General features: G+C 45.6%; 1 protein-coding gene across 12 annotated transcripts in view; it reads left to right on the forward strand.

The window, feature by feature from the left end:
• RGS6 (regulator of G protein signaling 6) overlaps positions 1 to 22,869 on the forward strand; it is a 629,677-nt gene that overhangs the window by 570,314 nt on the left and 36,494 nt on the right. For all 12 annotated transcript variants that reach the window (XR_003120528.1, XM_025392585.1, XM_025392577.1 and 9 more), the window contains 2 exons: positions 2,495 to 2,620; positions 10,970 to 11,156. Coding sequence is in view for 11 of the 12 variants with exons in the window: in XM_025392585.1 (XP_025248370.1) it covers positions 2,495 to 2,620; positions 10,970 to 11,156 (313 nt within the window). In the remaining variant the exon portion in view is untranslated. The remainder of the gene's footprint in view (positions 1 to 2,494; positions 2,621 to 10,969; positions 11,157 to 22,869) is intronic.

Raw genomic sequence — 22,869 nt, forward strand, 5'->3', positions numbered from 1 at the left:
TCTCCCACTCTTGCCACCACCAAGGAATCTAGTGGAATGAATGTGGACTCACCACCTGGGTACCAGAAAGGGGTGACACTGGTGGTGAGTGTACATCCATGAGGCAGTCACTACAAAGTCTGAGTAAATTTCTACAGCTGCTACTATGGGCACAGCCCTCAGTCGAGGTACAGCTGCCACTAGTACCAACCCTGGAGAACACTGGTAAAGAGTAAGTGGTTGGGTCCATCTTTTACAGCATGACCTTGGCAGAAAGAGACAATGTCCTGCAATCTCTGGACATTTGCTTAAATTTGTTGCTAGCCTCAACCCCAGGGGAATTCTTCCATAAACAGTATTTTTGGTTCCCTTCAAAGTTATTGAGTTTGATTAGGTCTGTGACTTGCGTTTGAGAGAATCCAGGATTTGTCTTCATGCCTAGCCTGGTGCTTTGGAAGAGATCTTGCATGGAATCTCCCATTGTTTGACCTGATAGGGTTAGTCTACCACCATGACCCTACTGGACTATGTCTGGAAATGCAGAGTTGCAAGCCAGAGGCTCCCTGACCCCCAAGCTCATGATCTATTGGTCGTCATCGTTGTCATTAGAAGATACTGCTGTTGCTGATTATGTGTGTTGGTGCAGAAGTAGTTGGGTTTGGATGGGGTATATCTAGAGCTGCATACCAATATAGTAGCCAGTAACCACATGTAGCTATTTAAATTTAAATTTGAATTATTTAAAATTAAATGCAATTTGAAATTCAGTTCATGAGTCACACTAGCCACTTTTCAACTGCCCAATAGCCACATGGGGCTAGTGGCTGCCATACTGGAGAACACAATTATGAAATATTTTCATCATCGCAGGAAATTATACTGGACAGTGCCAGTCTACAGTTATTTGCTTTTCCAAGCTTTCCCACACACAGCTCTCTCTCTTTTTTTTACTAAGTGCAGTTTTCTAAGTATTGAGAATATGTCAGCTCCATAATAGGAGGAAACATGATTTAATCTCTTACTGTCTGTTAGAAATAATAAAATATATGCGTCTATTTTTTAAAAGAGGAAAAATGAGTATTGCCAGACCAATGTTTCCCAAGTTGTAATGTGGATGTAAATCACCTGGGCTCTTGTTGAACTGTAGGTTATGATTTAGCAGGTGCAGGTGGGGCCTATGGTTCTTCTTCTGGTTCACAGACCACAGCTTGAATAGGGAAGAGTTGCAGCGTGTGACTTGTGAGTTAGGACCTTACTGCTGTTTCAAGGGCCAACAAAATAAATACAGCAAGTGGACTTTAAATGGAAAGACAGAAGCTGAAGGAAATATTCTTATTGCCCAACACCAGAAGAATTAGACCAATGCCCATACTTTAGTCTGAATGTGAGACAGCATAGCAAAGATGAGCTATGCAGCATAGCAGAATTAAGAACTGGGGCTGGGTGCAGTGGCTCACACCTGTAATCCCAGCACTTTGGGAGGCTGAGATGGGTGGTCACGAGGTCAGGAGATCAAGACCATCCTGGCTAACACAGTGAAACCCTGTCTCTACTAAAAATACAAAAAAATTAGCCAGACGTGGTGGTATGCGCCTGTAGTCCCAGCCACTCGGGAGGCTGAGGCAGGAGAATTGCTTGAACCCAGGGGATGGAGGTTGCAGCGAGCCGCGATCACGCCACTGCACTCCAGCCTGGGCGACAGAGTGAGACTCCATCTCAAAAAAAAAAAAGAAAAAAAAAAACAAAACAAAACTGGATGCCCTCTGGAGCCTTGCTGTCTAGATTTGATTCTGGACTTCATGACTTCCTAGCTGTGTGTCCTTAGGCAGACTATCGTGAGGCCTCACTTTCCCTATCTGGAAAATGGGAATAATACTAGTACATTTTTCACAGAGTAGTTGTGAGGACTCAGTGAGTTAACAGATTTCAAATGCTTGAGACAGTGTCTAGCACACAGTAAGCACTGTACCTGGTTGGTAATAAATGCATGTAACATTCTGCTTCTGACAAGAGAATATGCTTTATTCTGGATGTGTCAATACATTTCTGACCAGTTGTACATCACTTGGCTCGAAACAGGACCCTAATTTCTCCCCTGAGGATTGAGGAAGGGATGGGAGGTGGGGGATAATGTGTTTTGATGAAAGATTGGGTCCATGAAGCATCCTGGTTATAGTACTAGTGAAAAAATTACAGAGTCAAAAGGTGGGTCCATAATTGCTAGGAACGGCCCAGGGAGCTTAATCAATGGCATGGTAGACAGCAGCCATTTGAAGGTAATGCCGGTGATCATCACTTAACATGCCTTCTTAAAGAAACTGTTCACCATTGGTTACTGTTGGTGTACCAAAGTCTGCATTTGAAATTTGTGCAGCTTTTGTAGAATCTGCCCCTTAAATATGAGATGTTTCCTTTTGGTGAGTGACTGCAAAACAGATTTGAGTCACTGAAGAGAATATGACACAAGCTTTTCTCTGGTATTGATCTTTTTTAAACCTTCTTCCTTCACCCAAAGCAAAGAGCCCAGCCAACAGCGAGTAAAAAGATGGGGCTTCTCTTTCGATGAGATATTGAAGGACCAGGTGGGGCGGGACCAGTTTCTACGATTCCTGGAGTCCGAATTCAGTTCAGAAAACCTCAGGTAAATCTCTCTAAGTTTGAACTGTGTGCGGAACGTGTGTGAAGAAATTTGCATAATCCGTCTCTCCATCTCTCTTTCTCAATGAAACATTATCAGGGTTCAAATTCAAATGCCAGCTAATCTGGCTGAGGTTGAAATAGAGAAGAACAAATTAAAATATGCAACTCTGTCACCACCATAATAGCACCTACTAACACCAGCATACTTCAGTTCAAGTCTATGTGACCTTTGTTCAACTAATTGGAAGTAAGTCTTCAATAATAATTAGATAGTCGAACGAATTTGACAACATCATTCGTTAAGTACAGCCATAGAACCAGGGAGCTTCAGAGTACAGAGGCACCTCAGAGGCTCTCTCCTCAAAACTCCCCAGTCTGGGGTCCTGAATATCTGAGAAGCTAAACAGCAGAGGGAGGAGTCAGTGGGCTCATTTCAGAATTTCAAAGAGCAAAGTAAATATCACTCCATAACTGGAGATGTAACTGTAGCAGCTAATAAAAACATGTTTTTTTCTTTGAGAATGACTTCTGTCAACTCCAAATAGTGGTTACTCTGATCATCTGATGCCAGTGAGAACACCTGATTGTTCCTATTTGTCTATAATACCTGATGAGGGAAATGGATTAATAATTACTGTTTAATAGGAGAAAAAAATAAGATATTCAAAACCTCAGGTCCAATATGAGAGGAAGAAAAGGGGGTAAATTAAAAGGAAAAGTCTCCTTGATCATGAAAAATTTGGGAACTTGTTTATTTAGACTTTTATGGTATTAGATGAAGAATCAGAAATCTGCAGAAAATGTGACTTATCTGAGACTTATCTAGTGATCTTAGCAAACTGGTGACTTCTTAATGGGTAAGATGGAATCTCCCTCTTTCTTTATTCTTTGTACCAGTTCTGGTTTATAGAGCAGGGCAACACCCGTCTTCCAGTGCTGTTTTCTTTAACGATGTCTTAATAATGTTTAAATATTGTATTACTTTAAAAACTCACCGTCTCTACTAAAAAATACAAAAACTTAGCCGGGTGAAGTGGTAGGCGCCTGTAGTCCCAGCTACTCGGGAGGCTGAGGCAGGAGAATGGCGTAAACCCGGGAGGCGGAGCTTGCAGTGAGCCAAGATCCAGCCACTGCACTACAGCCTGGGCAATAGAGCAAGACTCCATCAAAAAAAAAAAAAAAAAAACTCAAAGCATGTACTGCAGGCAAAGGACTACCCCTCCAAAGTTAATGTGCAACATCCATGCACTTATTTCAAGTGAGACCATCTCGGTCCCATATGTCAATCAAGTGATATTTATGCTACACCTGTGCTGTATCAAGCCCTGTGAGAGTCTGCTGAGAGACACAAGTCAAGATGTGTGATCTTTGCCTGCAACGACCTTGTAGGTCCTTGAGGAAAAAACACAAGAAATTATTGAATCATTGAATGTCTATAAATGAGTGTAAACTCTAAGAACCATTTTGAAAGCATTTAAAGGAGAAGAATCAAAGCTGAAGTGGTTAAATCATAAGCTGGACTTTGAAGAATGCACAGGATCATAGTAGACAAAGAAGAAGGAGAGAGAATATTCCAAGCTGGAGGACCAAATGAGGAAAGGGGTGGCCGATGGGCCTCTCCCACTCCGTAAGGTCCTGGGAGGACAGGTAGATGCCGACTAGCTGTACAGAGCGTGCTGTTCTAGGCATCCACGTGTCTGTTATAAACCAGATAAGGCTAAGTATCTTATTTTGGGTTATTATACAAGAGCCTTTCCTTATGCTGAGGCATGATTCCAAACACATCTCAGAGCTTCACTTCAATGCCTAATGAAGTATTTGTAACATAAGGTTTGATTTCCAATACTCTTCACTAGGGTGGTGCTCAGACTAGCCTCCCGGGTATAGGAAGGAAAGCTCTCTGTGGCCAGCTTGATGGACCCAGGTGGCCTCTGTGTAGCCAGCTCAGTCCCAGTTTCCACCCCCTCCATGATCCCTATGAGCCACCCCTGGGAGACCTTCTCATCTCCCTTTCTTACCTGTTCCCCTTGGGTCTGCAAGATGGAGTGGTATAGAGGCTCCCTTTACCTAACTACCTCTAAGCCCACAAGTAGCCTCAGGACCCTCTGCTGCATGCACTATTGCAGAGAGCTTGAAGAATGAACCAGAGTTTGGTCATTGTGAGGGTCCCAGGAGCATCCACTGGCTCAGCTGCCACCTTGCCTGGTCAGAGCATTCATTCCGGAAAGCCCTGCATGTAGCCAGAACCACATATCAGTTCAGACTCGTTTCACAAATTATGCATCACACTTAAAACCCAGAGTGCACCAAGGAGTGTGTCCCTGGCAGGTGTTCAGTGCTTCTTCCTGCCATCACCTCCTGAGCCTCTGCCAGCTCCTTTCCCCATGCCAGGAGGGCTACATTTAATCTTGGGTGAAAGCATGCATGTGAGCATGTGTTCATGTACTAGAGCCTAAGCCACAGCCCCAGCATGCAGAAATCCAGACTTCAGAGGGTCACCTCTGCTCCATGACAGGAAAGGGAGTAAGGAAAATAGAAAGCAGGGAGGAAAAGGATAGCCAAGAGCCTCTAAAATCCTCTCTGGATGCCCAAATTCCATTTTTATGATATTCAGCATAACTGGATACATGGTGGGTGGGAGAGAAGCTCAGCTGTAAATCACATAACTGTAGGACTCTTCTGTCACCCGTCACGGGGCAGCCTCTTCCCCATTCCTTTGTGTTCATTCCTTCAGCTGCAGATATCAGCTTGGCACCAACCATGGCACAGGGCCTGCGGACTCAGAGCTGACTGAATAAATATCAGGGCAGCCAGGCACGGCCGTACAGATGCACCTCCACTGTGGCCCATGCCATGGAGGCCCCTGGGAGTTGTGCAATATGGCACAACTTGAGGATCCTGCCAACCTGCCACGTTGGCCGTGCTGGAGTCGTTCCTTCTCTGCAAGATTGGTGAGGGGCCCAGGCCACTGGCATTGGAGCATGGCAGGAAAAAGCCTGACCAGAACTCACCTGGGTAGATTACAAAGTGCTTCTTCACTTCCTCTGTCCTCCTGTGCTCCCTCTCATCTCTCCAGTGAAAGGGCTGCTTAGATCATAACATTTTTGCACAACCCATGGGGTGCCAGTTAAGTAGCCAAGCAGCTGAATTGGTATCAGAGCTTCAGAATGTGGAATGGAGGAGCCCTGAAGTGTCACCCTGGATCCTTTAAGGAATGATTTCTATGATGATGGAATAGAAGTTGGCGTCCCCTTTGATCAATTTCTTCTGGTTGGGTCTGTGAGATGAGGATGGGGGCGTCATCTCCGTGGACTGGGTGGGGTATGACCAGCAGTGCATGTTGCTGAAGCTGTGAGCTCTCTGTGGCAGGGTCTACCTCTTTTCCTCCTTTTCTGACCCACACTGAGCTAGGTGCAGGCTCCCTTTGGACCCACAGACAGCTGTTTGCTGAGCGCCTTGGGAATGCACATGGCTTCTGTCCACAAGGCAGGGCCCTCACAGCTCTGATGCAGGGAGCTCCACTCCGTTTCTTGGCCTCATCCTTCTGCCTGCTTTGTGCATTTTCCCAGAATAATGACAGTCTCTCCTTGCCATCTTTTCACCCTCTCTCACATCTCTCCTACACAAATCTTTGTCCTCCCTGGCTTGACACCCTCTGCTGCATGGCACAGAATGAGTTAAAAATCAAAACCCACAGCAAAGAGTGTCCCCCGTACATTTTTTATGAGCTGTAACATCTCCTGAGAGAAGGTAGTTGTTCTTCTAACCTGCAGATTGATGATCCGAGTTCCACACAGTGTCGGCTGAAGGGAGAAGCAATTAAAAGAGAACACAGTGGGGTGCCAGGTTCGTCTGGAGAGCTCTCGTCTCTGGCAGTTGCCCTGAGTCCTAGGAAGACCTCAGAAGGTTCACTAGGCCCAGCAGGATCCACCACTTACCAAACCCATGATTAATAGGAACAGAGGTGACTTCCACGACACCACAACCATCTGCAGTGTTTCAGCCACTGCCCAGTGAACAGAACTCAGCTTCAGTGGTGCTGGGGGTGGTTACTTACTTATGTAGGCACCCGGGAATTTCAGCCCCGCCAGGAACTAAACCAAGTTTAAGCCCTGCTTCCTACATCTCCGGTTGACCAGCAGAGGGCACAGAAGCACTTTCTTCTCTCCTGGAGTTTGCTTTTTCTCTGGGAACGAACCAAAAGCTGTATTTTCTAACCCATGAAAATTCTAGTTTATGAAAAGTTAACCGGTGACTAAGGGGCTGCCCAGACCTCCTGGTAGGATGGAGAATGATCAAGGGCCGAATGGTTTGTCTTACCCAGCCAGCCTTGAGAAAATCCTTTCCTTGAAACCCTCTAAGGAGAAAGGAGGCTCCCGCTGGGGCAGCCCCTAGATGGTCCTCCAGTCCTGTTCTCCACGGCTTCGCCCCAGTGGTATCTGAGCCCAGGCTGTCTCACTCCAAAAGCTAGTTTCCCCGCCAGCATTTCTAAGTCATGAACACAGATCAAATGCCTGCACAGGGGCTGCCTCCCCACTGCTGCTATGACAATTGGCAGGGACCAGGGACGAGGCAGGACAGGTGGTCTCCCAGATACCAGTCCTCGTGTCCTGCCAGTCACAATGGCCCTTCTGCTGCAAGCCGTGGAGGCTTAGTACAGGATGGGTGGATTTCATGCGGCTACTGGCATTTCACTCCCTGCCACTGCCCTCGAGGAGGAGCGGTACCTGCAGGTGTTTGATAAGAGCAGAAGCTTCCAAAGCCTCAGTGGGCCTCCCATGGACAGCAGATGTGCAGAGAGGAGCTCCTGTGGCTCTCTGCAGGGGGAAGTGTGGCCTGGGCAGCCTGGGTTCCGAGTTCCCGGCTCAGGCCTGTGGGGCTCGAAGATGGCCAACACTAACGAAAGCCTGTTCTGAATTTCAAATTCACACAAAGGTTCCTCGAAGCCAGGGATGGTAAACACATACGGGACATCAGGATGCTGTTGTGACAGCAGTTTTGCTGTTGCCTGAGAGAGACAAGGCAGGTCAACTCCAGGGCAGACAGAAAGCAGGGGAGAGTCCACAGTGTGTGCAGGAGAGAAAACTGCTGTCTAAGGAATGTTACCCCATACCCCCCCTCTGCCTTCTTCCCCTTTCCCTCTCCTTCCCTCCTTTTCTTTCCCCTCCCCTTCATCTTCCTCCAGCATGCCTGTTGTTTTCACTTGTGCTTAAAAAAATTCTTGGTTTTATGTGACAAAGAAAACCTTTTTATTTTTACATAAAAGTTTATTAAATTTGATTCTGGGACCTGGTGCAATGGTTCACGCCTATCATCCCAGCATTTTGGGAGGCTGAGGCAGGTGGATTACTTGAGGCCAGGAGTTCAAGACCAGACCAGCCAACATGGTGAAACCCCGTCTCTGCTAAAAATGCAAAAATTAGCTGAGCATGGTGTCATGCCCCTGTAATCCCAGCTACTCAGGAGGCTGAGACAGGAGAATTGCTTGAACCTGAGAGGCGGAGGTTGCAGTGAGCGAAGATGGAGCCACTGCACTCCAGTTTGGGCGACAAAGTAAGATCCTGTCTCCCCACCAAAAAAAATGATTCTGAAATTTGTATTTCCATCAGCTCCGGGACATCTCTGTACCCAGCTGAGTGATGTGCATTTTCATGTGGCCCCCAAACCATCCTGCAAAAGGGACCCTGAGTCCTCAGGAACTGCAGAGAGTGTGCAGAGCTCCCGGGGTCCTCAGGGCCTTCCCAGAGGGGCTCACAGCTCCTCCTCAGTGCTGACAGAGATGACAGAAGGTGACCTCCCATGTGGCATTGATTGAGGGGGCAGAAAATCACCCAGGTGTCATCCATTTGTGTGAGGAGTTGCAGGGGCCGGGGGCATGGGAAGACGCTGACCCAGAAGGTTACTTCCAGCCGGCGATTCAGCCCAGGCGGCCTCCCTGTGTGAACCTGGTTCTCCTGTCTGCCCAGCATGCGGCTGAGGAGCACTCACTGACTTCGTCTCTGGACACTTGACCCCTTCTGGTCCTTGGAAACACCAGCACTGGCTTCTTCCTTTAGAGCCAGGTTCCCGCATTGTTCACCTACTGGTCAGACGTGGCCTTCCAGGCAGAGAAAGCCTTGTAGGTGCTCTTGTCAGCAGATGGCCGTTTTCACCTGCAAGCCTCCCAGCCACTTCCTTCTTTTCACAGCAGGCCTGAGAGAGTGGACAGAGGGCCCTACGGAACCTAGGGCAGGCAAGGGAGATGGAGGCAAGGGAGATGGAGGAGACCAGTGCCCCAGCTCGAGAGTCAAGGGCCCGCCTGAACAATGAGGCAGGGGAACAGCTCCTTTCAAGCCCTTCCTTCCCCACCATCTCTGGACTTGGGATAAAGGAACACGACTACTTTCCTCTCACCTAGAAGCCAGAAGGACCTGAGCACCCAGGACTTGCGGCTGTCAGAGAGCTGCAGAAGGGCAGGGGACGCCAGATGGCAGCAGCAAGAGCTGGGCAGTAGTATCTGCCCAGGCCACCTGCAGAGAGAGGGCTGGAATCCGAGGGATCACGCTGGGCCAGCACTGAGCCTGTGGCCGCCACACTGACCCTTCCTCAGCTCCCCCTCACAGGACCTGAAAGCATTTCTGAGTTAAGTCTGGATAGCAGGATTTCCAGAGCCATGCCACATATCCCTCCATCCACTCGGTGCCCGTTTCAGAGATGAAGCGAGAGGCACCCAGAAAGGCACACCAAGGCAAAATACAGCATAGACAGGACGAGGGCAGAGCCTGCTTCCCGATCTGATGGAAGCCGTGAAGCCTTCTCTGCCTTACGCTTGGCTCTACAGGGTCACTGAGGGGTCGCTTTAAGGATATCATCAGAATCCTAAATGGCAAAAAATGGCAAATCAGGGGAAGAGTTGGAGCCCAGCATTTGGGGACACACACACAGACACACATACACTCACACACACATACACACACACACAGTCTGCTCGCCTTGCAGAAATGGGGTGGCATTACTCCAGTCTGCCACTGAGTGGCACCTTTGGGCCATGCACTTGGCTCCAAAGACATTTCTCTGAACAGCAACTGAAAAACATGTTTAACCACCGCCCCCCACCCTCGCGCGCGTGCGCACGCGCGCACACACACACACACACACACACACACACACACACACACACACAAAACCCAAGTACATCTTACTTTGGATGAAATTTGATGACAGATTGAATGCACTGTCCACACTTTCCACCATGTCGTGGTTCAACTTTGCTTGTCCCTCCCTTTCTGTTGACTAGACTACCTGTGATTCCCACTGCTGTGGGAACCAGCACAGGACCTACTCTCTTACTCACTGATGGGGGAGCTGGCCTGTCCGTTCACAGGGCAAAGGATATGACAACCAGACCTGGATCCTGCTGCAAGGCTGCCTTGGGAACCATCCTCAAGACCCATTAGCTGTTGTCCAAGCTTTGGCTCTGGCTGCTGCTGTTCTCAGCAGAAAAGCGCTCCCTGCTCCCATGTGGATGCTGAGGGATTAAACAGAGGCAAATATGGAAGTGAGCAGATTTTTCTCTCTTTCCCTCTGCAGAAGGAGAACCATTCTGCAGAGAAATTTTCATGGTATGCCTCTTCAGCATTGTTCCAGATGCGCCCATCTTCACTCTGAAACCCACGTATTGAGCGCCTACTATTTGCCAAGCACCATGCTGAGCACTGATGTGCACTGGCTCAGTTTCTCCATCTATAATAGGAATGGCTGGTTTATTCTTGCACAGATAGTCTTTATGATTCCAGGATCCTGCCTCTTCTGTGATCTTTCCTTCATGTTGATGCCATCAGTTGATCCCAACTAGATTTGACAAAGGGACTCACACTGTCTGCATGGTGGCATGTATTTTCAACCAGGAATGAGTTCATCTCCCAGGGGACATGGGGCAATGTTTTGAAACATTTTTAGTTGTCAACACTTGGGAAGGGGGGTTGCTATTGGCATCTAGTGGGTAGAGGCCAAGGTTGCTGCTAAACATCGTACATTACACAGAATAGCCTCAACAACAAAGAATTATCCAGTCTGAAGTGGCAATAGTGCTGAGGTTGAGAAATCTTCATGTAGAGGGAGAGAAATCTCGTTTTGATAACGAGAAGCACATTGATCTTTTAATATGCAATTCTTTTCTGTTCTGCACAATAGGAACACCTTTGATATTTTCAGCAATCTCCATGGTCTTTGCAGCCCCACATAGTGGCATCAGGGGAGGCTGAGAGATGCAGCAGAATGGATTTCATGGGACATCAGCTCTGGGGCCATCTCCAGCAACATCCCGATGCTGAGCCCTCTGGAACTGACTGTGTTTCTGCTCCCACTTCAGGTTCTGGCTGGCTGTCCAAGATCTTAAGAAACAACCCCTACAGGATGTGGCCAAGAGGGTAGAAGAAATCTGGCAAGAGTTTCTGGCTCCAGGGGCTCCAAGTGCAATCAACCTGGATTCTCACAGCTATGAGATTACCAGTCAAAATGTCAAAGATGGAGGGAGATATACATTTGAAGACGCCCAGGTTTGCTTATCTACTCAAGTGGTTGTCATAAGGTGTTCATTTGTCCACTTCATTGCCTGACCTATTAACACAAGTTCAAGGCATTGTGGGTAGTTAAAATTTCATATTTGGTTATTTTTAAGTTCATCAGTGGAAATCATTTCAGATAGGTGCACAGCAAAATCCCAGGATCATTTTCCCAGAGGAGTTACGATATTACCTAGAAACCAAAATGTGCAGTTATATGCTTTATTTGTTCCAGGAAAGCCTCAAAGTGTTTTACAGAATCTGAAGCCTTGTAATAAGTCAGTGGTAGAATCTGGAAACCAGAACATAGCATTGGGGAAGTGGGTGTAGTGAGTTGGCAGGGCCATGAGTCAAACCCACATCTGTCTACCTCTGAAGCCCACACTGATAACCACCTCTCTACGCTGCTTCCGCAGTGATCTCCAGCTCTGCAGTGAATATTTTTTACGCACATCTATATTCCAGGCTCTGCACTATGTGATAAGATACCACAAAGAACAGGCAAAAGCCCGTTCTCAGCGAGGTTACCGGCAAGTGTGGGAGACAGACAAGTAAATGGGCAACTTCAACAGTGCGAAAAGTGCCCCAAATGAGTGAACCCTGGGTTAAAGCAAGCCTGCAGGAGGGACTCCCAACCCTGTGGGACACAATTAGGATGCTCACAGATGCTGATGATGCTGGCTAAAGAAACAGGAACCACCCTAACCAGCAGACTAAATTTTGACGGCTGGGAGGTGCCATTTCTAAAAATAAGCATTGGGTTGGTTTCTTACTTCCTGGCCCCTAATTTCTATTTCCTGTCACCATCCCACACCCAGTGACAGGGCTTAAGATTTTGCTTATCTCCTTGACCCCACTTACGTCTCTCACGTCTAGGGCCCCCGGTAAAGAATTTGGGTAGTTTGCTCTCTTGCAGACATTATTGTCTGATTTAGGAAACTCAGTGTAGCTGCACCAATGCAAATAATGGGGTGAGAACACAGTGTCGCTTATCATCCGGATTTGCCTTGTCATTTGCTCAGAACTTCAAGATGAAAACACCTACCAGCCTCAACACCATAACTATCTTCTTCTTTTCCCTGGTCACGAGCTCCATCGAATGCCTGTGCCAATCATGAAATCATGACTTCTTCATATACCCCTTGCAGCTTCAAAGCAGAATGTTTGAGTCATGAGAGCTCTTTGCTGAGATATTTTTGCTTATGTGTATGTACGTATACTTTGAAGCACCATATTGACATGGCCAGAGAGGAGAGTGACAGGGAAGTTCCGTGGAGGTTTCCTGCATGAACGAGCTGAAGCTCAAAGCTCCAATATTTATGAAACACAAGAAGAGTGATACTGGTGAGAACCTTGATGCATCTAGCACAGTGTTACCACTCCAAGCATGACATAGGAGGGATTTATTTTAATTTTCTATTATGAAAACTTTTAAACACTTGGAAAAGTGGAAACAGCAAAACAGCAAACCTTTATAGACCCTCATCCAGCCATAAAAATCATCAGTACATGTCTGATCTTGCTTTATCTCTAACCCCACCTGCTTTTTCACCTGCCACCAAGTTACTTTAAAACAAATCCAAGATATTGCAGCATTTCATCTGTAAACTTAGATATGTATCTCTTACAAAGAGGATCCTTTTGTTTTAACATTGCCACAATATCCTTTATCTCCCTCCCCTTCTCACATCCCCTTGCAATGTATTTGATGAAGGAATTAGATCCTTTGTCCTATAAAGAGTTCCAAGCTCTGGATTTTTCTGATTGCAGCCCTGTGGTACTATTTAGAATGTTCTTCTATCATCTCTCTTTCCTATAAATTAGTTTTTTTAGATATTTAATCAGATTTAGTCTTGATTTTTATGGACAAAACTACTTCATAGATTGTGTGGTGCTCTCCTATCAGAAGGCACATGTCTAGCCACCTCTCTTTTTGCCCTTTTTGCAGATATTGATGTCTATCACTTATATCCATTAGTTAATTAGAGGTTACAAAATGATGACATACTAATTTTATTCTTTCTTCACTTATTAGCTGGAATACTTTCATAAAGAGAAACTTCCCTCCACCACTATGGGATTAACTAGCAGTACAATTCACATAAGAAAAGCAGGATAAATGTTTGATTCTCTCCCTTCATTTTCCAGTTTTCAAAATGAGTGGTTTACTGTTATCTTCCTATGGTAAACATTAGGGTCTACTGTTTTGATTTTACTATCTTTGTGAACTCATGAGTTTTAACATATGTGCTAGGTTTTAATCTGTTTGCTTATTATTTTTATTGATGCTTGGATTTTGCCATCTCTGGCCAGTTGGCTCTTTCTGGCACAGCCCTAGTGATCTTTGATGTCATCCAAATAGCAAGGAAGCTAAGATATTCCAGTCTTTGCCCTTACCCAGAATAAGCCATTTCTCCAAGGACCCCTGATTCCTCTTAGTGGCAAATGGTATTTAGAGACTAAAATCTAGGCACTTAAGAGTGTTTCTTTGTTCCTAGATAGTTTATCATGTCTAGCCCTTTTCAATTGTCAGAGCTAGGAAATGTGTTGTTGTTTATAATAAAAATACATCATGAGTTCATACTGATACTTTTAATTCAAATTCTGACCTACAGGGGATTTTATTTAACCACTCGTTTCTTACATCTGTGCCTCTTTTCTCTACCCTGAGAATCCTGACTTTCAAGGGCACTGTGGATGATAGCATAATTACTCATTTGCTTTATACTACACAGAACAGCCTCTAAACCACAACGCTAAAAATACAGCAACAGGGTGATTACCACCTGGTTCTTTAATTGTTGCATAGTATTCCGTTGTGTGGAGGCACCATAGTTTAGTCAACCAGTCCTCTCTTCTTGGACATTTATGTTGTTTCTACTTCAAGAAAGGTTTGATGGAAGAAGTGGGGAAGTCAGCCTAATGAAGGTGAGATATTGACAAGTTTCTCAACATCCAACTTCCATTAGTACAGTGCTCTACCATTTTCCAGGTACTTCTAAATGCATTCTATCTCATTTCCACAGCAATCTGGTGAGGTAGATTAGACATGAGGATATCTTAAGCATCCCATCATCTTCATTATCTGCTAGGATTAGTCTCCCATGAATTCAAATAAAACTCTTCCAAAGCCAATCCCTATTTTCAGCCCAATACCCTGTCACTTCTGAAGTGTATTTCCACCATAAATATACAAAGTGTTCCTTTCTAGCAGAGTGACCTGGACAAGTTACTTAAATTCCCTGAGTCTTCCTTTCTTCCTCTGTAGAACAGGGTTACAGTGGAGCCTCTGCATAGGGGTGGAATGGGGACCAGGTGAAAGGAAGCATATCAACCACTAACAGTGTCTGGCCTACAGTAAGACAGAGTAAATACTACCATCTTATTTTTCTAATGTCACTAATATTCTCTTTTTAAGCTTTTATGTTTAATGTATTTGGTGAAAATTTTAAAATAATTTTGTGTAACCTTAATGCCCAGAGATAACCCCTATTTTGGTGTATTTTCTTCCTTGATTTGTGTGTGTAGCTATGTGTAAGGTCTGCTCAGGCTGCTACAACAAAGTAGCACAGACTGGGTGGCTTAAACTACAGAAATGTGTTTATCACAGTTCTCAAGACTGAGAAATCCAAAATTAAGGTGTCAGCAGATTTGGCTGCTGGTGAGGGCTCTCTTCCTGGCTTGCAGGTGGCCCCTTCTTGCTATGTCCTTACAGCAGGATGTGCACTCTAGTCTCTCTTCCTCTTCTTACAAGAACACTAATCCCATCATAAGGGCCTCTCTCATGACCTCATCTAAACCTAATTACCTCCCAAAAGACCCACCTCCAGGTACCACCACACTGGGATCAGGGCTTCAACAATATGAAATTTAGGAAGACACAACATTCATTCCACAACAGGGTGATTTTGCAAATAGCGTGATCCCGTAACCTGCCCTTTACCTAAAACAGGGGTCAGTTAAAAAACTAAATTTTTCCTAAACAGAGCCAGATAGTAGACATTGCAGGCTGTGTGAGTCATGTGGTCTATGTCACAATTATTCGATTCTGCCATACAAAAGCAGCTACAGTGCAACACCATAGCAATGTAAACGACACGAGGACCTATGGCCGTGTTTATTTATGAACCGTGAAATCCAATTTCATATAATTTTTCACAAAATACAATTCTTCTTTTAGTTTTTTTTTCAGCCACTCAAAAACATAAATACTGTTCTTCACTCATGGGATGTAAAGATCTAGATCACAGGTCTGTATCTGCAGATTGGAATCCCAGGCTGTAGTTTCTGACCCTGTGCTAAACAAAATAATTTAGCACCTGTAATGAAAATTATTGAAATGCTTCAAGAAATCCAGAAAGCTACAGGATAGAGGATTGGGCATGATGGATCTTCAGTTTCGGGGAGAGAGTAAATTAGAGGAGACTTTGTTTTGGTGCAGCCATGGCAACACAGCAATCTGAATTGTGAATGTTTCTATATCAGGATTGAGTGTTGTGGCGCAAAGGTCAGCAGGTGCCTCCTAAACTATTGGGATTACAGGCGTGAGTCACCATGTGACTTTTTTATAATTAATCTACTTTTCAAAAATCTGACTAAAGAGAATACCAGAGAGAAATTTTAAATTTCTCTCATTTAACTTTCTGGAAAATCAAGTCATTTAGGCATCTGTCCCCACTGTCTTCTGTTGTCTAATCCCATGGTTTGTCCCTAGACATCACTCAACACTGCCTTACCTTCCTGGCCAGTGCAGGCTGCCTGCCCCAGCAAAGTAGGCACAGTTGAGAAGTTCCCAGGTATAAAAAGGAGGTTAAAATCCTTAGCAGCCCATGACCAGCCAGGACTTGCATTCAGATAGATGTCCTCACTTGCTGGCCAAGGTTCTGCTCAGACCACACTGTCTCTGGATTGTTAGTGCTGAGGGCTTGGTGGTTGCACTGAGACCTGGAGAAGTTCTAGTCCCTAGAGAAAGGCCAAGAATCTAGCAGTTCCTTCTAGAATTATACATTTAAATTATTAAAACTTTCTCTTCTCAGTTTGCCCCTCTGTTAAATGGGGATGTTAACACCTCAACCCATGGGGCTCAGGGTCTCTGGGCAGCTTCCTCAGCTGGTCATGATGGTTCTCATAAACCCCCTGTGGTGGTCATATGCTTTAACGTTAGCTCTCAGTAGCCTGAGTGAAAGTACAGCCAGATTTATGGATGCACCCGAAGCAGGGAGTGGGGTGCAGCCTCTCGCCAAGGGTTTTGTTTCTTATTTGACCACACGCATTGTTAGAGCCAAGTTAATTGCCTGTATTTGCTTCCTGTGGAAATATTTCACAAGACACCCTGTCAGCCTGGGCCCAGCATTTGCACTTGTGTTTTGCTGATCCGTTTAGCTTTTCTGAAAATTTGGGCCAAGACCAAATCTTTCATAAAGGTCTGTGGGCTGTGACCATAGCCCTCAGCTGTTTGCTGTGTTGTTCCAATTTCATAGATTTAGCCTTGTGAGAGGAGAAAAAAATATGGACCATGATTTTTTTTTTTAAAGGACTCGGTTCTTTATGCTATGGATTGAATTATCTGTTCCCAACCGTGGGGCCTCAAAGGACTTACATTGTCACCTACTTGCTATGTGGTCTGAGGCAAGGGCCTTGACCTTTTGTGCCTTAGTTTCCTCATCTGGGTGATGCGGGTGATGTCTTCTCTACAGCCCGCTAAAGATTTTAGAGAAATCAGATGAGGTAATAGCCCTGAAAAATCTTTGAAAAAGTAAAAAGTGCTATATATTTGTAAGTGTGAACTCACAAAAATTAGTGACTTTAGTACTGTCTGGGTCTCATAATTCCAAGGTGGATCCAAAAGAAATTCTCTCAAAATATCTGCCCTTAGATGGGAAAAAATGCCAGAAAAGGATATAAAAATGGAATTTTCAGGTCCTGGAGTGCATCCTAAGGAATCTGAGCTTCTCATCCTGAAGACAGTAGCAAGGCATTGAAGGCTCTTACCTGGAAAAGGGTGAATCCCATGGTGATGGGCAGCGTAGGCTGGAGCCAGGAGAGAGATCCGAATCCTGGGGCATGTCATTTAAAGCTCTGCTGGCAGTTGTTGGTGGAAAGAATTAAACCACAGGAAGTATTGAGAACCTTCAGCTGCCTTGTAGGGCATTTGCCTCTTTCCAAAGCCTTCACAGGCTCTAGAAGAGGTAGGAATCAGCTGCCAGCACAGTGGCTGCTTGGTTTCCCTTTTACAAGTCTCAGAGTACCAAGGATGTTCCAAGGACGATGTCCCTGGATCCATTCAATCATGTATCCATCTGCCCATCCACCCATGTCGTGAACATCCATTCTCCCATTCAAGTTGGGAGACCCTGACCTGTGCGGCCTGATGTTCTGTGCAGAGGGAAATAACGTGGGAAATAGGAGGCCCAGATGGCTTTTTTCACCATCAGGCAGAGCTTATCTAAAAGCACATCATTCATTACAAACAAAACCAACCAGACCTAAGAAAGCACTTCATTGAGATAGGATTGGATTGGAAATCTGTCCTTTAAGTGGACTGATAGTGGAATAGGATGAGCCAGCCCAGCCCCATTGGCTTTGGTCCTTGCAGTTCCCCACCTCACCTTCCTATTTGTCCCAACCCCACTGCTTTTCTGACCTGTGGTACCTGCTGAGATACCCCACCCTGCCCTGTACCTGGAGTGTCTGGGTCTTCCAGACCTCTGGATTTGAAAGTTCTTTCATGGGAGCAGAAATTCGATCTTCTTTACCTTTTATAAGTTCCTACATCACAAAGGTAATGCTGAATGCTGAATGTCAGCTAAATGCTGACAATTCATTCCAGAATTACAACATTTTCAGCTGTGCCTATCATCAATGAAGCGGGGGACAATTTGTCTCTTAGCTTTCAACTTTGGAGAGACAACCTTGAGGAGTACACCTAGTAGGTAGTCAAGAAAGGCAGGTTAAATTAAATTCCTACAATGTGCCAATTCAGCAAAACTTAGAAAACCCACTAAGTGTCAGATGTTCTAGGCGCTGTGAATATACAAATGCATAGGTGGGTTCCTTTCCTTAAGTGGCCCTTGGTCTGACTTACCACAGCTCTACTTGGCTATGATGAACTCACAAAAGGATCAAAGAGCATGCTCAAGGCCAGAATGAGGTCTGGGTGATAAAAGACCTGGGAAAGATACCGTCAAGTCCACACCCACCATGAGCAGACAAGAAGTCTCTAGCAAAGAGTTTATATTATTACCTAAGTGTAGACGTTTAAATGCAACTTGATTAAGGAATGCAAGGTTTCTACCATTTGCTTTATTTAAAAGCCAAAGCCCAGTGGAGTATGATTTCAGGTTTGCCCAGATTACTCAGAAGGAGAAGTCTTCCCAGCTGTTCATCTTTGCTCCAGTGGTGGAGGTGGTGGCATTGCGTGCCAGTATCACAAGACCACACCAAGTTTCCTGGTATTAATCCTCTATTGGAGGCCATTTCCTGTTAGACTCTGATGCCAGACATATTTTAATAAGGAATTCTGTGACACTGCTTGCTCCAAGAGTTGCTCATTTTATCCTGTGGGTGGTTTTATTTTTGGGAGATGAACAGCAGAGGGAGGGATGCATTTTGCAAAGAATAAATCAGTCGTTTGTGATCAGTTCTGTTTATTACCACACAGACTAGTAGTTCCTGACAGCTACTGAGAGAAGACATCAAAGAGTTCAATTCCAAAATTTCTTGGTTGCTACTTCTGAGCCTAGGTTCCTTACACCAAACCCCATGACCTCCTTGAGGAGGAAAAGGAAAACAGTTTTCTAAGTTAATATCCCTGGCATTTGGGTAGGTGAAAGACAATATGCAAAGCTGTCTTTGAAGCTACCCTTATCTAAGAATAGGGGTTGAACAGCATGAAAATACTGTGCCCTTTGGCTAGTTAAATTAAATCTGTTTTTATAGATGCTTTGCAGAGTAAAAGCAAATGATCATTTACTCTCACATCCTCTTATGACCTGGAATGATGCCTTATGTGGAAACAAGGGGCTCCCATGTCCTACTTAGGAGGCTAAGGAAATCCAAAGGGGGTGCTTCTCATTTTAGATCCACATGGTCCCAGGTTGTTCATCCAAAGATGCATCCAGAAGGAGCAACAGCTTCCTATCTTTCACTTATGTGGATGTCCGTATTGTGGTATCTTTTCTGTTGCCTCTTCTATGTTTGTTAAGCAGATACGGATTTGTGATCTACTTCAAGTCCTCACCGCCATGCTGTCCTGCAAGAACCATGCTGAAGAAAAGCTCATTTTCCCTAGGCTTCAGCTAACCATGCCTAAGGTCTGAGGACATTTGGTCAAACATATTCAAATATCTTGAAAGGTGAGGCTCGAGGATACAGACTTATGACTTCCAAATGGCCCATCAGCCCTCAACACTTTACCAGGTTGGCACCTTGCTTCCAAAGATGTTCACAGCTCCCTTCAAGTATGGATGGCAAGTTGTGCATGGACTGCCTGTTAAGTGAGAAACCAGAGCCTGGGCCATCCCTTGTGTCTTGGCCATTACCATTGCTCACAGCAGTGATAGTGAATGGTACCCGAAAGGGAATCGTAAGCAGTGGTCATACCTACTAGGATGACTCAGATTTAGGACTCAAGAGGAGGCTCCTAACTTTCCTGCACCCACACATGGAGGGACTTTGTCTCAGCCAACCAGTACTGACTCCCCTTTGGATCCAAGTGAAGGACAATGAAAAGCAGCACATCAATGTGAGAAGAGCATGAGCTTGGGGGTCACACAGCTCTGGGTTCAAATTCTGGCTCCATACTTACCTTGGGTAAGCCACCTGACCTGTTAGAGTTTCAGTATCTTCATTTGTAAAATGGGGGTGTTTAAACCTAAACGCTGCTTCAGAGCAAACATCACCAACAACTAAAATAGTACAGCTAGACTCTGCTCCCAAATCCTCTTTGCTTCTTTCTCCAGAATCTCTCTCATCCCACAAATCATCCCTTGCAAGGACAGTCACAGCATGAAATTATTATTGCCACTTGACATGTATAATCATTTTTGTAGTGCTTCACTTCTACTTCCACATTTAATTGTGTGATTGACAGGACTAGAAAGGTGAGCCTTTGGCTACCAGTCCAGTTCCTTCTCCATCACCCCACACAGCAGCACCACATTCTGTCCACACAGCCTCATTTTCCTTCAAGAGACTACATGGGACCCAAAAGCTCCCAAAGTCTGGATGTGATTCTAGGCAGTTTAGGTATGGAGGGCAGAAATGAGGCACACACACCTGTGAAAAGAAAAATAGGATACTTGAAAATCACAAGAAGAGCTCTTGGCCGCTGTGCAATGCTCCAGCCGAGTGGTTCTCCACTGCAGGAGGACGTTCTGAAGCTGGGAAATGAGATCTGTGCTGTCTTAGGAGCCCACAGCAAAGGAGAGGACATAAGGGTCTTCTTGAGGAGTTCAGCTGCGTGCTTGCAGCCCAGGGCCCCAGTCATTTGTCTGATTACCTTCCCCACCTCTTGAGAGAGTCACTGTGTTTTGTCAAAAAGAAAGGAGATTTCCAAATGAGGACTCTCATAGCAAAATATTGATTTTCAGCAGGTGTGGTTTTGAGACAGTTTGTACTGCATGCTCTCTCCAGCTCTCACTGTGCCTCGGACTCTATTGATTCTAGCTGGTTTTGATCCTGCTTTAGCATCCCAGGCAAGCAGAGGTCCCCTGGCCCAAGAAGAGAAAATGAAGATGGAGTGGCTTATCGGGGTAACATCCCTGCACTACAGCCGTCAACCACTCCAGGGATATGATGCCTCCCACTGCTGAGGACTCTAGCTAAGACACCAGTGTGATTTAGAGCCCTGAAGCATTGGTTTATCATCATATGGAGAACCACCCTCATCCTCTTTGGAGGAGGTGCCTCTCCACTGCATCCCAAGATGGGAGTGACCTCTGGTAGTTCTGCTTATTCATAGTCAACTCGGTCATCTCTGTTGCATAAAGAGAGAGAGAGAGAGGGCAAGAAAGAGACTAAGAGGGAGGGAGAGATGAAGGAAGTGGGAAGGGAAGGAAGAAGATAAGGCAAGACAAAATAAAACAAGACAAGACAAAGCAAGAAAGAGAGAGAGCACGCGAGCAAGTGAGCGCGCTTTTTCTCCATCCCCTTAGGAATTTACTCTCAGCAGGGGCTTGGCTTGGCTGGTTTTGCCAGTGACTCCCTTGCACTTTGCAGATTCTGAATATACATTTCCCTTAAGACTGGTTGTCTGCAGAATAGGGGAAACAAATCAGCACCCCCATAAATCAGCAGAGGTCACTGCCAAGAGCTTTGTACACTTGCTGTCCCTGGCAGAGATAAACTCATTGCATTTGGGAAATGGCCAAAGACCCTGAGTCCAATCTTAATTCTCATTCCCAGAAAAATCTCAGTTCTCTGTTCACCCACCCCCTGTTTACTGTCTTTGTGTTTCCTAGACAAAGCTGGCAAGGAGGAAAGAACACAGTTCCATAACTGGATCATCAAAGACTGCATTTTGTTGCTTGGGGGAGGAGTTGCAGGGCAGGAAAGAGTCACAGATCCCTAGGCTATGGAAAAGAGAGGCCCAGGTCAGAGGGAGGCTGAAGCCATGAAGTCTGTACAGGGTGTGAGAGATCCGCAGAGGTTCTCAGATTCTGTTTTTCTCAGACCGGCACCTTGGAGCTGCTATTATTGCTGTGGTTGGTTGCTCCCTTGAAGGGTGGTTGAGGCTGTTATAATGGTGGTCAAGGGCTAGCAATGGGGTTGGCACAGTGAGACCACTTTACAGGATTCATCCTCCAATAGGTTGTGTTCTTATCCTCTCATGTTTCCCCCAACATCCTCACCTTGGTATCTGGCTTTGGAGTTGGCCATATGCCATGGAGAAGATGGGAGTAGTGCCTAAACTGCTCCTCTGACCACATGGGCCTCCTGAGAATGGACCACCTCTCTCTGCTGCCCTTTCCTCCTTGCCCCTTGATTGTCTTTCTCCTCTGATAGATCAGACTGTGAAGCTGCAAGACCAGACCCTCCCTCCCGGCAATTCCCACAGAATTAGGAGACATAATTCTGTCTGTCTACTCAGATCTTTCCACTTTGATGAGAATCTTTCTGGTTGGTAGACCACCATTCGCCACTTGTAGCAGGATATGTCATCCCCGGGTACACCCATTCATACCCTGTGCCTGTACTTCATCTCTGCAGCCCTTAGCAGAATTGGCTAAATGCATCTCTGTGCAAAGTCTATCTTGCCTAGTTGGATCTAAGCTTTATGACATTGGGGACCTATTTGTCTTATTCAGGCTGTTATCTCAGTGTCTGACACAGTGTCCTGGCACCTAGTAAATGCTCCATAACTATTTGCTGAATATTATTTTGATTCAATGTTTAGGCATCTGCTTTATCCTGCTCTATTTTGATTGGCAAGTTCTTTCTCTTCATGAACCAGGCTTTTCCTTCCTACAGCGAGTCTATAGGAATTAGCTGGATCAGAGGGGAAATTTGTTGCTGAGCCAGAGGAGCTGGCTAGGAGAGGCTTCCTCACTGCTCATGGGGCAGCAGAGGGGTATTGTGAGATACTGATTGGGGATTTCAATTCCTTTGAGAAGTCAGAACAAGAAGCAGGGAATTGTTGCTTTGGAGAAGGGTCTGGAGAGGGTCCAGGCACTATGATAGGCTTTTCCAGATGACTCAGGAGCCACCT

This window comes from Theropithecus gelada, chromosome 7b (genome assembly GCF_003255815.1).
Source record: "Theropithecus gelada isolate Dixy chromosome 7b, Tgel_1.0, whole genome shotgun sequence".
Taxonomy (NCBI): Eukaryota; Metazoa; Chordata; class Mammalia; order Primates; family Cercopithecidae; genus Theropithecus; species Theropithecus gelada.